Source organism: Camelus ferus, chromosome 1 (genome assembly GCF_009834535.1).
Source record: "Camelus ferus isolate YT-003-E chromosome 1, BCGSAC_Cfer_1.0, whole genome shotgun sequence".
Classification (NCBI taxonomy): domain Eukaryota; kingdom Metazoa; phylum Chordata; class Mammalia; order Artiodactyla; family Camelidae; genus Camelus; species Camelus ferus.
In genome coordinates, this window is record NC_045696.1 from 53,383,126 (window position 1) to 53,399,815 (window position 16,690).

General features: G+C 38.5%; 1 protein-coding gene across 3 annotated transcripts in view; it reads right to left on the reverse strand.

Moving 5' to 3' along the window:
* The window catches only part of LSAMP (limbic system associated membrane protein), a 571,849-nt gene extending 555,922 nt beyond the window's left edge, over positions 1-15,927 (reverse strand). The window contains exon 1 of one of the 3 annotated variants that reach the window (XM_006176532.3): positions 15,274-15,925. In XM_006176532.3, the coding sequence (XP_006176594.1) occupies positions 15,274-15,428 (155 nt within the window). In that variant the 5' untranslated portion in view covers positions 15,429-15,925. Of the gene's footprint in view, positions 1-15,273 lie in introns of all 3 variants that reach the window. The other 2 variants (XM_006176533.3, XM_032490426.1) reach the window with 2 other exon arrangements.
* Positions 15,928-16,690: the final 763 nt, after the last annotated feature.

Here is a 16,690-nt window from a genome sequence, read left to right on the forward strand (position 1 = left end):
AACTAATACATGTATGTTCTTATATGACTGAAGTATTGTGCTGTACACCAGAAATTGACATAACATTGTAAACTGACTATATTTCAATAAAAATATATTAAAAAAAAAGAATAACTGACTCACCCATAAGCAAAGTCCACAGCCACTGCTACTCACTCCCTTTCTACTGAAGACAAGCAGAGAGGAGGTTCTTACATCAAATAGGTGGGGAGATGACTGAGACTTTTCAGAGCTCAGAGGGAGCCGGGACTGGAGAGATTCAAGGGCTGGGATACCTAAGGCCTCGATATAGGAGGAGAGCCACAATATGGATTTGGAGGTAGCATCATGTTTTACTCAAGTAAACAAGGTAACAATTTGAGCCATGCCGACCAAGAATTTGAGGATGAAGATTTGAAGGTTAACATAAAAATTCTTATTTTCATAATTTTCAAATTCAGATGGCAGAAGATAGCCACAGGGTGAACTTCAGGCAGAATTTTGTTAACATGTGTGCTGAAGTAACAGAGGTGGTTGGGAGATGTAAACAGTGAGGCCACCATTTGACTTGATCAAACTTCTATCTCCATGAAGCTGGATGAATATAAAAAAGTATCTTTTCTGAGACCAGATTTTATTTTGATATTCTCCCATATAGAAAGCTACAACACCTAAATAGATATTCTGTTTTAATGAAACACAGCCCCTCTCTTTTGACATGTTTGAAAATTTTCCAGTGGGAAGAAAGTAGTAAAGCTATGAATGTTAAAACTCATTGAAAAATGATTAGAGAATCCATTTCTGAATGGAATTCTTTACAAGCAATCAAAGTTATAAAGGAACACCAGCAAAAAAATAAACATACACAAAATAAACTAGAGTAGAAATTCAGAATATCACACATAGAATATTTATGGTAACAGAATATGAGAAATCAGCTTCAACCTTCTACTACACAAAGCATTCTTCTTTTTAACAACTTTTCTCAGTAGTGGTTACCTGGACCCTGCTTAAATACTAAAATGACTAAAACTTTACTTCTTTACAAGGAAATCTATTCCACTCGGCAGAAAAGAAAATGACATTTATAAAATAAATACACATATACCTATAGATATGCATATACAGTGGACCCCTCAATGTGTTTGAACTGCATGGGTCCATTATACTTGGATTTTTTCAATAGTGAACAGTACAGTACTACATGATTCTTGGTTGATTGAATCTGCAGGTGCAGATACAGAGGAACCATGTACAAAGAGGCAGGTTTTCTATGGAGCTGAGGTTCAGCGCCCCCAACACACTGTTCAGTGGTCAACTGTATATAGTCATTCCTAGGTATCCACAGAGAATTGGTTCCAGGACCCCCCACAAGTACCAAAATCCACAGATATTCAAGTTCCTTATATAAAATGGTGTAATATTTGCATGTAACCCACAGACATGTTCCCATATATTTTAAATCATCTATAGATTACTTAGAATACCTAATACTATGTAAATAGTTGTAAATACAATGTAAATGCTATGTAAATAGTTGTCATGCTCTGGTAAATTCAAGTTCTGCTTTTTAGAAATTTTTTCTGGAATTTTTTAAAAAATATTTTCAATCCACAATAAGTTGAATCCATGGATGCAGAACACACCAATATGGAGAGCCAACTAGAATTGTAGATTCTTTTTATTTCATTCTTGTAATAACCTTCTGGGATAAGAAGGTAAATAATATAATTACCATTCTTATTTTATAAATAAAGATGTTGAGGCCCAGTAGGGACAAGCGATTTGCCCATCTTTCCAAAGCTGGTAATTGGTAGAGGTAATTTTTGGAGCTAGGTTTCCTGGCTCAGAAGCTGTGTGATTTCCGTTATGCCATTAAAATATATGTTCATCTTTGTAAAATCATTCAAGCTGATCTGCTTATTTAAATTACATTCTGTTTAAATTATAAACTACCATAAGTTCTTTGCTTTTCTTTTTTCTTTTTTTTTTCATTTTTCTTTTTCTTTTCTTTCTTTTTATTTTTGGAATGAAGTAGGGTATAAACACACAAATCTATGAATAACATTCCTTTATATAGAGAGCTGCAATTTGCCTCCCTATAGCTTGCACCAATTTTCATCTTATAATCTTGTCAACAAAGAAAATCCTTTTATCTTGTGTCATGTACTTGGTAGAAAGTTTGCTTCCTGTGTTTTTATTCAAATATTGAAGATGGCCAAAGATAGACAGAGAATCCTCTACTACCATCAATCGGTTTCTTCAGCATGATGATTCAATCAACTGAAAAAATTCTAGCTCATTATGGACCAATAAATCTATCAGGAGAAACCTGTCAAAATACAGATACTTAGAATGAATGGCATTTCCCTGATCTACCAGTTTGGAATTTTGTTTGTTTTAAAGAAATGTATTTACCATGCTATAGTTTGTTCCCAGGGAACCCCTGTTGTGGGTGATCACTGCTTGTTTTGTAAATATTCTAGCATTTATATTTTTGTTGTTGGTGGTGGTGATTTAATATTATTTTCCCCTTTTATTTATAACTAGGACAATATTGTGTGCCACCAATACTGTGAAAAAGTTTGTTTTCTACAGATATTCAAATGTTAGCAATAGTATTTCTATAATCACTCTATCAAGTTATTTTTATTTTAGTGACCTAGGTTTCATACATATGAGACTTATAATTGAACTTGTTTCTATTACCCTAATCATTTCCTCACATGCCTTGAGTCTTTAACATTGAAAAGGGTACAAAAGCATAATTATGATCATTTTATTTGATAAACAAATTGAAATTTAATTTAAATTCTTATTCTTCCCTTACAGTGGCCAGTTTCTCATTTTCTTTATGAAGGCTTGTTAACAAATCAATAGATCTTTTGGTGACTGAGAATGAAAGAAAACAGAAATTTAGTCTAGAATTGAGATCACAAATACAAAGAATTAACTTTAATTTTTTAAAGTTATTTCTCACTTAGCTAAGATTAATTTCTAACCTTTAATACAAGTAGAAAAATATAAGATTTTACTTTACTTTTTAGGGACTATATGATAACCAATATATAATAGAAACAAGAAATAGTAAGTCTGATTTCTCTTACAAATAATCTTAGCATTTGCGTAATGATTAATTAAAAATAAAACATATTAACTAAAATCAGTTAAGAAAGTCATCATGTGATGCTTCTTCTATATTTTATATGTTCACATCCTTGATAACCTAGAAAATCTGGTTTTCTGCAATAAACTTCCCTGATCATTAGTGCATCAAATTAATTAGGTTCTTATTAAAGTGTGCTGTGACCCAAGTTCACAATAATATTCACATTTTGTGTATGGAAAATTTATGTACGTATAAAATGCAAATGCATCCTTTTAATTTTTTATATAATTATAAATATATCCTGAATAAATCAAAAATAAAATAAAAATCTTGTGTTTAAGCACATCTAAACAATATAGATTAAGTACATTTGTGAAACAAATTGTTCACACAACAGGTTCTATATAAATAAATACTCTTTTTTTTTAGAAGAACTATATTTTGAGTTGTTTTATTTTTATACAAGGATTAAGGGATTAATGCAGAAATATTTTTGTTTCCTATGGTATGACATTTATAAGATAATGTAGGAGTTTTTTTTTTAATTTGAGCATATCATCAACCCATTTATAGCAGCATGCATTCCTTCTGATGCACTCAACTATATTCAAAAACACAGTATCACTTTACCAGGCCAACTTCTTTGTTTAAGAGGCAAGTAGGAATTATACCCATTTTAGAGTTGAGACTATGCGAGCTAATTCCCAACTTTTTACAGACAACAGTTTTAATGGCATTGAAGTCTAAATCTCTTGATATTCAGTCTAGAAATTTCTGTAATCTAGTAACATTCTATAGACTTTAGGCAGTTCCTGGTCATAGTGATGATATTAGATATTAGTTCATCAGATTAGAGTCACCAGAGAGAGACAGAAGAATAGAGGTCAAAAAGAGAGTCCAAGAAAAATCCATTCATCTGCTAAGTTAATGATTCAGCAATAGAAAATGCTGATCCTAAGATATGCTCATGCAAATGCATCATGAACATACAGAAGATGACAGCAATCTTCGGTTATCCTAAAATGAAGATCAGCCATAAACTGGTAGCCATATGTGACTCAAACCCCATAAAATAAACAGCCTTGATATAGATATACCAGCATGAGGTCAGACCAAAGAAGCACAAAAATTGAAAATAAGGAAACTGATTATTTTTCCCAATCAGTGTTTTCACATGTAGACATTTGGCTATTCATGACACAATGTTGAACCGCATCACTTTCGCTGGTATCTTTTGCTCCTTAGTAGTGCGGCAAAATAGTAGCATGACTAAAGCACAAATTTAGAAAGGATGTCGTCAGCTTTAGATAACTTTACAATATAGACATTCAATATAGAAATGCATCATCAAAAATCATAATGGAATAAATATTAATGCATTATTGTGTGACAAGCTGGGTTGCATTTTTCCTCTGACATAATATCAATAATGCCTTTGTGTATTACTGCAAGACATACAAAAGGGAATTTGGGATTATTACAAAGGGCACTATACATTCAACTTGGAATTTCTCTGGACTCAGTAATGAATCCTACACTGCAAAACTCAGGTAGGCATCATTGTTCAGTGTGTATAAGTACTTTGAGTCAAATGCATGTGAGTGATCTGCCCCTTGCTTCATTCCACAAGAAAGTAGAACAGATGATGTGAATATACCTGTGCCACAAAAACAATCCTGCTCCCAAATCACCAACTTAGTCCCTGAAAGCCCACGGCCACCACTAGAGGGAGAAAGCCTCAGCAGCTCCCTGGAGGTATATCCCTTCCCTTACAGCTACCTGCAAGGCTGAGCTCTTCATACACTGGAAATGCCTCGGAAATGCCTCACTTTAGGAGCACTGAGTGACTCTTAGCTCTGTCAGAAACTGCTAATCTATCCGAGGAAGGAGTATACTTTGTATGGGCCCCTGGGACTGAAGTTTTGGGATTATCTTAAAATTTGTCTGTCCCTAGAAAGCTGTGCTTGAAAAGAGTAGCTACAATGAGAAATGATGTATTTCTAGCCAGTATTTCTACCCAGATACCCTCATTCACCCCACCAATGATCAGAAAAGAATCAATCTCTAATTTTACCACTATGCCTTCTTCACCACATTCACAGTAACTCCAGGGGTGGTTGATTTTACTACTAACATATCTTGCATGATTCATCCATGTCTCCTTCAAATTTGTTTCCTCTTTTAAAAATCAACTTATCCTCTGCTTGATTTATAGTATGACCTGTTCAGTCATCTGTTCAGTTCAGTCTCTCAGCAAATATTTATCTGAGCATCTATCAGTACTAAGCTACATTCTGGGATGAAAATGTAAAGTAGATAAGGCCTTTGATGGGCTAATAGTACATCTGAAGCAATGTGAATATAATTTTTTAAGTGTAGTAAATGCTACATTGAGGTATGCATATACTGCAGTAATCCCACTTCTGGGTATATATCTGAAGGAAATGGAATCAGTATCTCCAAGAGATATCTGTGCTCTTGTATTCTTAGCAGCACTGCTCAAAATAGCCAAGATATGGAAACAACCTAAGCATTCACTGATCTATAAACGGATAAAGAAAATGTGAGACCTATATCTATTTACACTCACAATGGAATATTATTCAGCTATAAAAAAGAAAATGCTGCCATTTGTGATATTGTGGATGAACCTGGAGGACATTATGCCAAATGAAAAGCTAGACAGAGAAAGACAAATTCTGCATGCTCTCACTTATATGCAGAATCTAAAAAAGTCAAAGTCATAGAGGCAGAAAGTAGAATGGTGATTACCAAGGGCTTGAGTGGTGGCAGAAATGGGGAGATGTTGGTCAAAGGGTACAAACTTTCAGTTATAAGATGACTAAGTTCTGGGGATCGCAAGTATAGCATGGTGACTACAGTTAATAACGTTGCCTTGTATATTTGAAAGTTAGCTAGGAGGAGAGTAAATCTGGGTGTTCTCACTACACACACAAAAAGATAACGATGTGAGATGAATGTGTTAATTAACTTGATTTTAGTATTGATTTCACAACGTATACATATATCAAAGCTTCTCATTGTACACCCTAAGTATATAAATTTTTGTTTGTCAACTATATCTAAATTAAGCTTTGGGGTGGGGTTGGGAGGAAGGGATGCAGAGGGGCTATTAGCAACAATAAATAGGGTACTTAGCCCATTCTGGGAAAATTAGGAAAGATTACCTGAATTAGCACCAGAACTAGCCTTGAACCTAGGAAGTAGCCTAGCAAAGAAGTATGGTGGGAGGGGTGCAGTGGAAGAAGAGGAGGTTCCAGGGAGAGAAAGCACCATGAAGAAAGGTAAGAGCCAGCACTGTGTGCACGCACACACTCACTCACATGCTCATGAGCACAGGCTATAAGTGGCTCTGAATTAGTGGACACAATGAGGTAGCAGATCATGGAGAGTTTTCCAAGCTAAGGACCTCTGGCTTTATGTTGCAGATGATGGGAAGCCTTTGAAGGATCTGGCAACACTTCTAGATTGATACTGGAAAAAACAATAGGCCTGGGACAGTCAGGTGAGCTCGGGTCCATGGTTCTGCTAACTACCTGGAATCTGGAAGGTCTAAGTAGACTAAAGATGCAATCCAGTAACGTTATCTATAGCAGAAAGAAGCAAGTAGTATCCATTTCTACTTCATTCCAGACCTTTGTCTCCATGTTTACCACACAAAGCTGGACCAGGTTTAGTGATCCTGAACTTATACAGCAAGAGTTTTAAAAGATGGGGCTCAGTGCTCTGAGATGTATCTCCATGTCACCCCTTAGTTACAATAGCTTTGACACAGGGCTTCAGTTCGAGAAATTATATCCCTGTCTTTTACTCCTTGACTAAGTTACCTATCTTGGTAATATGTCTGGGGAATAGCCTTTATTACTAAGGACTCTGCCCTGCGTAAGCCAGCCCTTAGCCCAAAGACTGTGTTCTTTCTTTGAGCCTCAGCCTTGAGACTGAGTCTTTACCATGAGCTGAAAGACCGCCCGGTAAAACCTGCCTGCCTCCCTGTGGGACCCACTGAAAGCCACTGATCTGTTACTTTCCCCTCACTGTGCTCTGCCCTTTACTTGGTGTAACATGTTGTAGCTACCTTGGCTCCACCACCCACTTGCTAAGAAAGCTTCATGAGGCCTTGTTCTGCATGTCCCACCAGAAACTCCCCAGGCACCTGCCACAGGGCTTATCATGTTGTGTCTCCACCATTCCAAGAGACATGGATAGATCTATGTCCAGTTCCTTCCAGTTTACCACCATCAGTCCCAACTGTCAGACCAAAGTAATGTTTGTACAAATTAGAAAATAAAATTCTACCTTCCTCAAAGACTTGTATACAATTTGCAGTGTCTTCCATGTGCAGAGTGCCCTTTCAGTCTGTGCAAAGGAAAGTCTGCCAACTGAAAGCAGAGATTTGGCCCACAACCTCACTGTAGCCATCCTGGTCAGGGTCTCTAAAAGGGACAACTCATAGGAGACTTGACCAGGCAGAAGGTCATAAGTAACAATTAGAAGGCAGCAGAGTTTCAGGACCCAAGACCAGTACTGACTGGGTCAAAGGGCTGAGAATTCAGACAAGAAATCTAACAGAAGAGGTATCAGAAGCAAGAGGGAAAGTAATTAAAAACAAACAAACAAAAAGTTGTTGAGGCCAGGAGATCCCTGCCAAATACAAAAATGGCTTTGCGAATATGATACGATGGAGGCTGCAAGTAAAGAAAAGAAAATCCATTTGGTTAAGACAGTGAACATGGGAAAGATACAGCAGTTCCCAAAAAAAGTCTTCCTTGATCAGCACTACCTGGATGATCCTCCACAGGTAAGTTCAGCTTTGATTTGCAGGGATGAGAAAGAGGAGAGGAGAGGAATGAGAGAGGAGAGAAGAAGAGATGAGAGAAGAGAAGAAAAGGGGAAGGATGGGGAAAGAGGGGAAGAGAGGAAGAGAGGTGAAGGGAGAGGGAGAGACATATTTAGCATCATTTTGGGGGGCGGGGTAAAACGTGGCACATCATGGTATAACATCAACAAATGATTTCAGTGGTCCTCTGGAATAAAGACTTCCACAGGAATGAGAATTAAGAGACATGAATTCTAGTTTTCAAATTGTCACTCACATCTTGAGACAACCAATTAAATGTTTTTCTTCTCAGTTATATCCCTTTAAAATGAGATGGCAGACTGCTTAATCTCCAAGATCTTTCCTAGTCTAAATTTCTACAAATTTATTCTATAGTAATTCACAAAATCTGAAGCAAAATGCTTTCTTCTGTGAAGGTTAATCACTCATTAACTAGAGATTGTTTTGATTACAGGTGACTACAAAAAAGTGTTCGCTCACCCTGCACTCCTGATAACAAACTCAGCTATACTCTAAGATATGGATGACTTTAAAGGACTTGAAATAAAATGGTACAAACATCTTAGAGCAAATGACCAACCTTGACCACAGAAATAAAAATAAAAAGGCTTATTTTATTAAGTCTTCTAATTTTCTAAAAGTTATTTCCTACTGTGAATGCAATGACAATAATCTTATTAAGAGCTTGCATTTTATACCATTTTATAGTTTACAGAACACTTGGATGCATAATATCTCATTTGATCATAAAAAGAACTTGTGTAGTAGGCCAACTAACTGTCAGTTATACTGATTTAATAGATCAGTTTATTTCAAGCTATTTAGATCTTGGTCTTCTAAGTCAGTCCTCTGTATCAACCAACTGCAGACTGAAAATATTTGGAAGAAAAATTCCAGAAAGTTCCAAAAAGCAAAGCTTGAATTTGCCAGAGCACTGGCAACTGTTTACATAGCATTTACATTTTATTTACAACTATTTACATAGCATTTACATTGTATTAGGTATTCTAAGTAATCGAGAGATGATTTAAAGTATACTGGGGCATATGCATATGTTATATGCAAATACTACGCCATTTTATATAAGGGATTTGAGCATCTGCAGATTTTGGTATTTAAGGAGGGGCTTGGAACCAATCCCCCGCAGATACTGAGGGAAGACTACTTGTTGAACATTCTGAACTTATTATATCCTTGATAAAAAACTCTCTGACATAAACACTTGTCTATAAGTTTTAGCTAAAGACTGATCACCATGTAAAGCTGAGATGAATTCTACAACAATGTAGCTATTATTTTCTAAATCATTTTTGTGGCAAATATGACAACATAAGTACACAGAAGTAAGCCTGTTTGAAAAAGACTGAAGACATTTTCGTTGCCTAAATATAGTCTGTTTTTTCCCATCAAAAAAAATACCTACCTAAAACTGTTTTGTATCTTTTGTGTCTTGTTTAATATAAATGAAAGAGAGAACACAAGACAACAGGAATAAAAAAAATTGAGCTTTAATGCTATTCCAATAGATATTATGTAAATATGCATCCATATTAAAATAAAGTCACTCCATTACCCATGACATTGGAGAGATGAGATTGTGTAGTAAAGAAATAGATCTATGATGATCGCTTTTCTCTCTTCCAATTGAATTTGTACATCTTTGCTGTTGAAATATTTCCCAAACCACACAACCTGACTATAATTTTTTAGTACCTATCAAGTAAGCGTTGCCCCTGAACAAGGTTTGTAAAAGAGATTTTTCAACAAGTAAAGCAGCAGTTCACAACTCTGTACATATCAGAATCATTTTTTTAAACACCTATGTCCAAGCCCAACCCCAAACTAATTAAATCAGGATACTGAAAGTAGGGATATGTAGCTTCATTAGTTTTTAAAAGGTCCCCTGTAGAGAGTAATGTGTGGCCATGGCTGTGGACTCTCTAAAGCAGCATTTCTCCAACTTCAGTATGTTTATGAATCACTTGGGATCTTGTTAAAATGCAGATTCTGATTCAGTAGGTCTGGAACAGACCCTGAGATTTTGGATTTTAACAAGTGACTCTACAATACTGAAGATGCTCATCTGCAGAACACACTTATGGAAGCAAGAGACAGTGGTTCTCAAAGTGTGGCCCCATACCTCAGCATGAGCACCATCTGAGGACTTGCCACAAATGCAAACTTCAGCCCCTAGCAGAGAACTACTGAATCAGAAACTCTGAAGACAAGGGCCAAGTAACCTGTTTTTTAATGAGCACTCCAGGTAATTTGGATATACCTTCAAGTTTGAGAAACACTGTCTGAAAAAAAGAGCTCCCTAAAGTCTAAACAACTGGCTACATGTGGTTGGAAAACCACTAACACTTTATGCTTGTGTAGCAGTTTACAGTTCACCAAACGGAACTACTTTATCTCTTGTGAGCTCTTTAAAACAACCCCACAGAGTAACTACAATAGGTAACTTTATCATTTTTGAACAAAACTAAAGCTCAAAATATTTCAGAGATTTTCTCAAAGTCATGTAGCATGCAAGGATAGATCCAAAATTAGAGCCCAGCTCTTCTAAGTTGTACAAACTAACAGGTAGGACATTCACAAACGAACAGGGCAAAGGGCTATAAGCCTTAAGTAGTGGCCTGAAAGGGAGGGCTCTCTAGGGCTCAAGTGATGACAGCGAGGGGGACCAGCACACAGACAACTTCCCATCAGGTGAAGCCCCAGCTACTTGTACTTGGAGCTCTCAGAGACCACAGCAAAATGCACTAATCCTTCTTTTGCCTGAGTTTACTATTATGTTGAAGCAGCTTCAAGAAACACAGATGTTTAACTCTCACCAACTGATTTAGTAGATGAGTCAGTCATCTTTGGTTGTTTGCTACACAATTTGACAAATAAGTCATTCAAAGTCAAATTACATAGAACCACTCTAATATGTGCTGTAAGTGTGTACGTGTTTCATACTTACAGAAACACCAATCATCACAGTTTGTATTTGTCACATGAGACTGGTCTGTTCTGTTCCCCAGGACATAAATGACAGCAAGTGATACAAGTGCATAAACATCTTTCAAAAATGGATATAATATGTCATATTCCTAGACAATATATAGCATGCTTTACTCCATTATTCACCAAATATATTTGATAAAGAATTTAATGGGTAATGAATGATCTTTAAAGTATCAGTCATTACCTATAAATTCTGATTACCTTTACTGATTTAATTACAGAAAAAGAAAACTTCATAACTGTCACAAACTCTCCCTGTAGACTACCATGCCCACAAAGTTTGTTTTCAAATAGTAAGTTATAAGTGGTAGAAAAACACATATTGTGTCAGGAGTTTGTCCGATTGTTGACAGTTCCTTTGTGAATGTAGGCGTGCCAGATGCTTTATAGAAAAGAAGCCATTTTTCCTTTGAAACTTGCACAAAATTTTTACATTTTACTGTCAAATAATCATAGTTTTTGTATTGTTTCTTCTTTTTCCCCTACTGTAGAAACAAATAAGGAAATAAAGACCAAGAATTTTTGAAAAACTAAAAATTTAACTGTTTTAAACTTAGGTATTTAGTTTCTTATACCTAACACTTCTTAGGTACATTTACACTTAAATGGGAAAAATGTTATCACTATAAAAGGTATTACAATATCCTGAAAACATCAAATAGGGTCAGAATTGTGAAATAAATGCAATTTCAATACCTCAAATTTAAAATATTTAAAGTTACAACACAGGTGTGGAGCCTCTGCATTTTATCTTATATGCACTTAAGCAGCATGTCCAAATAGGCATATATATGTAATTTTTACAAAGTTACTTTATGAGCAGATATATTGGGATCGATTATTTTATAAATATTTTTTCCAGACATTTGCTGCTCATATTGAAAATATCGTCAGTGAGACTGTTAAAAATGAAATTTTAAAGGTTGGATTGGAACACTGTTTCCACTTTTCCCTTAACTTATCAGTAGAGCAATGCGGTTTCAACCTGCCAAGATTAACCAGGAAGTGAATCTCTATGGGAGCTCATGTACAAGGATAGAGGGTTGGAAGGACCAGTGCTAGAAACCTGCCCAGTGACTGATGAACTCCTACACTTGGTGGAGTAGGGGAGTGGCAGTGAGGCAGGTGGGCCCTGTTCAGAAAAGCAACTGAGTCTTCCTTGCAAGTAAAGTCCTGTGGTTAGATGTGTCTCATACTTCACGGTGTTACAAATGTAAATACAGGTTCTGGTTCTATAGATTTAGGAAGATGCCCCAGGTGCTGCTGCTGCTGCCACTGGTCTATGAATCACACTGCTCTTTTGCCTTTGAGATGGAAGATGGTGCTGCAGTTTCCTTTATCTTTTAAAGAATCTCATAAAGGAGCTCGTAAACATCTAGGATCTCTTCTGGGAAACAACAGGGTTAGGTTGGGACACATGAGATTCTCTTTCCATCTAGTTTTGTCACCTTCAGTCTATAGTCTTTCTTTTTTTCCCCAAAAGACAGAAATTACAGAGCAAGACCCCAAGGCTAGTATACTCTCTCCTCTCAAGATGCACACTTACATGAACGACCATAATTACCCAAAAGTAAGAATCAATTGCCCCCCAAAAAACACTTGTTTCATGGAACCTACATGGTGAAGGTAAATGTTTTGGGGACAGTTAGTCAAAGTCCCATCACTGGAGCACCAGAATTTCAAATCCCCCTTGCCTCTTGTTGCCATTTCAGATCATTCAGGCCACAGACTCACTGAGGGAGGATCTTTTCCCCCTTGCCATTTCACTTTCTCAGTGCCAAAGAGCTACTGTGGCTTCCAAAGAATCAAATTCTCCTTCCTCTCCTCCCCTGGAAGCTCATGCTCCCAGTGAAATGTCACAAATAAAGTGGAAGCAAGCCTTTCCCAGGCTAGACTTGTAAACAGACAGCAAGAGTGCCATTCTTCACCAGGAAACTGACCCACAGAGCTTACTGGACTCAGTTAAAGAGATTGAGAAGAAGGTCAGCTAAGAAAACAAAGGGAACTCTTTTCATAGTTACTCCTGATAGAGCTCCACCAACCCAGAAGCAAAGACTTGTCCAAGGCAAAGGAAGTAAAAAAGAGGGCACATTAGGTGAGGTCCAGGAAAGCAATGGACTCTCACAGGTGACTTCTTTGCATGCTCTGTTTGTCTATCTTCTTTCCCAGAGAATAACTGTTTCTGTATTTATTCTCTATTCTTACTACCTGCCCCCTCTATTTCCACCCTGAAATGTCTACTAAAAAGTAATGCTTTAAAAACTCCATTTCTTTTGAGCCACAAACACAAAGAAGCATGCATATATCATAGAGATATACGGGTAATAAGAGTGCCTCTCATAGACATAGACTTCTGTGCATATAAAGTGTGAAAATATAAGAATACCTTTTTCCTTCTGAATTAACATTTAGATACTTATCTAACCCTTTGATGACTATAGCTTAAGATATAGGTGATGCTGACTTAGAAAGGCCTTACAAAGTTCGTGAACATTGACACAGAAACTTATACACCCCAGGTACTCACTTTTCCCATATTCAGTCTTATAGTCAGTGAAAACAAATCTTTCCAGGGATAGCATAAATTTACATAGAGTGCTTCACTTGCAAAGGGTTAATGGTGTTAGGGAATGTGAATGCTAGCAGTTGAGATGGCATGCTTATGTGTTTGAAAAAACATTTTCTGCATCATGTCCAAATCTGTTTGCAAACAGATAAATTACTCTATAAATCTTATTACTCCATGTGGATAAATCACACATGCAGGTTTTACAGGGCTGGAGACCTAGGAGGGAAAATATACTTTGGATAGTAGGATTTAGGGGTTCACAATACTAAGGAAATGAAGAAAGGAGTACTTACACATTAGGATTTTCTTGGTTTTTACAGTCCACAGAAACACACACACACACACCACAACACGCACAACACACACACATTCCTCTCTAACAAGGCAAGAGATCCCAAAGCAGGACACTGTGACAGCCAACCAAATTTATTTCTGAGAAAAGGAAAGAAAACTTTGCTGCTGTAGGCAGCTCTGCTACAGAACTGCTCCCTGATGCCCCAGGGTTTATGCACTATCAGCTCCTTGCACACAGATTAGAGGTTTACCTTCTATTGGACACTGCTTTTTATTGCCACAACAAGCAATATTAGCTAGATAGACAGACTGACACTAGGTCATTTTATTTGGATGGAATGAGATTTTAAAGGCTCTCCAAGGAGAACATTTTCTCTTCTTCTATTCATTTATTTATTTAAGTACCTGATAGAAATTCAGGAAAGCTCTAAAAAAAAGGACAAGGGGTACATACAATGGGTGGAGAGGGGAGAGGAAGAAGATACACAGAAAAACAAGCTTGGAGCTTTTGAGAAATAGAATCACAGCTAGGTTTCATCTGAGTTTCTCCAGCTCACTGTCCCTTATAGGGGTCAAACTCCCAAGGACTTGGTACTCTTCCTTTCCAAATTTCAATCCCAAATTACATTTCAGAGTTTGGCAGAGCTGCACAGAGATAAAATTTTGAGGTCAATAATCAATTTGAAATATCCATTTTATGCCAGGTTAATGCTTTCCTAACCTCTGTGCTTAACACTCCTATTCTTAAATATCAGTGATTTGGCAAATTCCTTTTTTTCCCCCCTTCTCTTCATTCTTGTGTTAATTTCTATCCACATTCCAGAAAAGGCTCAGTAGCCAACCAAAGTTCTAAGATTGATTTATTGCCCTGGATGTCAATTAGAAAATCCTTACTGAAAGTCTCCTATCCGAACCACTGCTGGGGCAGAGTGAGAGCCTTGATGTGCGTAGGTATTCTCACACACACACACACACACACACCCCAAGGAGAATGCAATACTGTGTACCACTCTCTGAGAGCCATAATTTAACAACTCTTCTTTCCCAAGTTAAGGAACCCCAACAAAACTCTTAAGTGCAAAGCATCTGCGATTACAAAAGCAAGAACACTGCCCAAATGTCACCAACATAGATGAAGTTAGGCTTTCTCAGTAAGAAAAACAAGACCCCAAGATCCAAACAACGTTTAACCAACCCTGCTGATCCCTGACAGGGAACAAAATCCCCTTGAAATTTGTTGGCAGATACCTTGGCCAGTCGGCGGTAAAAGGCATATGCGCGCGCGTGTACACACACACACACACACACACACACACGCACGCACGCACACACACCACAAGCCTGTAGCATCAGGAGCTGGAGTTCAAGGAGATCACTCACTCACACACACACACACACACACACACACACACACACACAATCGCGCGCAGCAGAAAAGTTGCCCGAAAGCCCTACCTGAGGATGGCCGTGTCCCCCTGCCTCACGGTGATGTTGTCGGTGCCTCGGTTAAAATCCACGCTGCGAACGGGCAGTCCTGTGGGAAGAAGGCAGAGCAATCTCAGTAGGACCAGCGGCAACTGTTTCCGATCGGGCTGAACTCTAGCGACCATGGTGGCCACGCCGAGGTGCGGGTCGCGGGCGACTCTGGAGGGTGTGCGCGTGCTGCTCGCGCCGAGAGGGCTTTACAAACAGAGGGCTTTCATCCACGGCAAAGGCAGAACGGGCTTTGCCAATTTGCGGTCCTTTCCACTTGGCCTCTCTCTTTGCCTGGCTCAGCCTCTTTTCCCTCTTAAGACTTAACAAAGCCCTCGTAAAACCCGAGCAGAGATGGGAAAAAGTCAAAGGAACAAAATTTCAAAGAAGAGAGTACAAATATAAAAAACCCTCTAGAAAAAGGTGACGAGAAGCCGGCAAAAAGGAAGGTGTTCTCTGGTCCCTCGGTGGCTGGATGCTCCTTTGCCAGTGTCTGAGCTGAGCCTCTTCCCTCTGTAACCCACTTTCCCAGGCAGGCGGGCGAGGGAGCCGGCACTCAGCCTGCCAGCGAGTGTAACGAAACCCACAAGGCAGCGGCGGCAGCCCAGAGTCTCTCTCCCCCTCCTCCCTTTCCTGTTTCTCCTTCCAGTCCCTCCCTCCCTCAGCTCAGCACCTCCCCCCGCCCCCACGGGTTTCAGCAGCCCCTCCACGTCATCCCTCCGCCCTCCCCTCAGCGTGGCCCCTCGCTTTGCACAACTGCCCCCTTCAGCAGCAGCCAGCCTCAATGAAAGCCTGATGTGCCTTTAGGTTGTCAGGACAACAGCTCCATCTGAGGCCTGGCTGATTTCCTTAAGAGGGGATGGAGTTTGGAGGCACTGTGCACGAAAAAAATGGGAGAAGGAGAGAGACTCAAGCTATAAAAGAACAGGAGAAAGAGTCCAGGGAAGGAGAGGCAGAGAGTGAAGAAATCAGGAAAAGGAGATGAGAAGGAGAGAAGACAAACCCTGACAGACAAGGGAGTGAAACAGAGGACAGGAAAGCACGGGGTGTCAGTCGGATCACAGCTGAAAGATGGGATGAGGAATGCAAAGCAGAGAAGAAACTTGACAGTGGAGTAGAAGATTAAAAGCCAAAGTCTATTTCCAAACTAAATATTCCTGGCAACTGGCTTTTCATGCTCACATCTTGTTCGTTCTTTCCTCTCTCCTGCACTTTCTTTCACAGGCTTAAAAAGGTTTACTTTCTCTCCTTCTTTTATCCCCTCCCCCACTTGGAGCCCCCTTATGAAAGATGGATTGGAGACAATGCTGGTATTGAGTGGTCTGGGGTGTGAATGCTTGGTTTGTCTTTTCCAAGTGCTAGCCTCAGCAGCTGATCCCTGATCCCTAAATCAACCTCA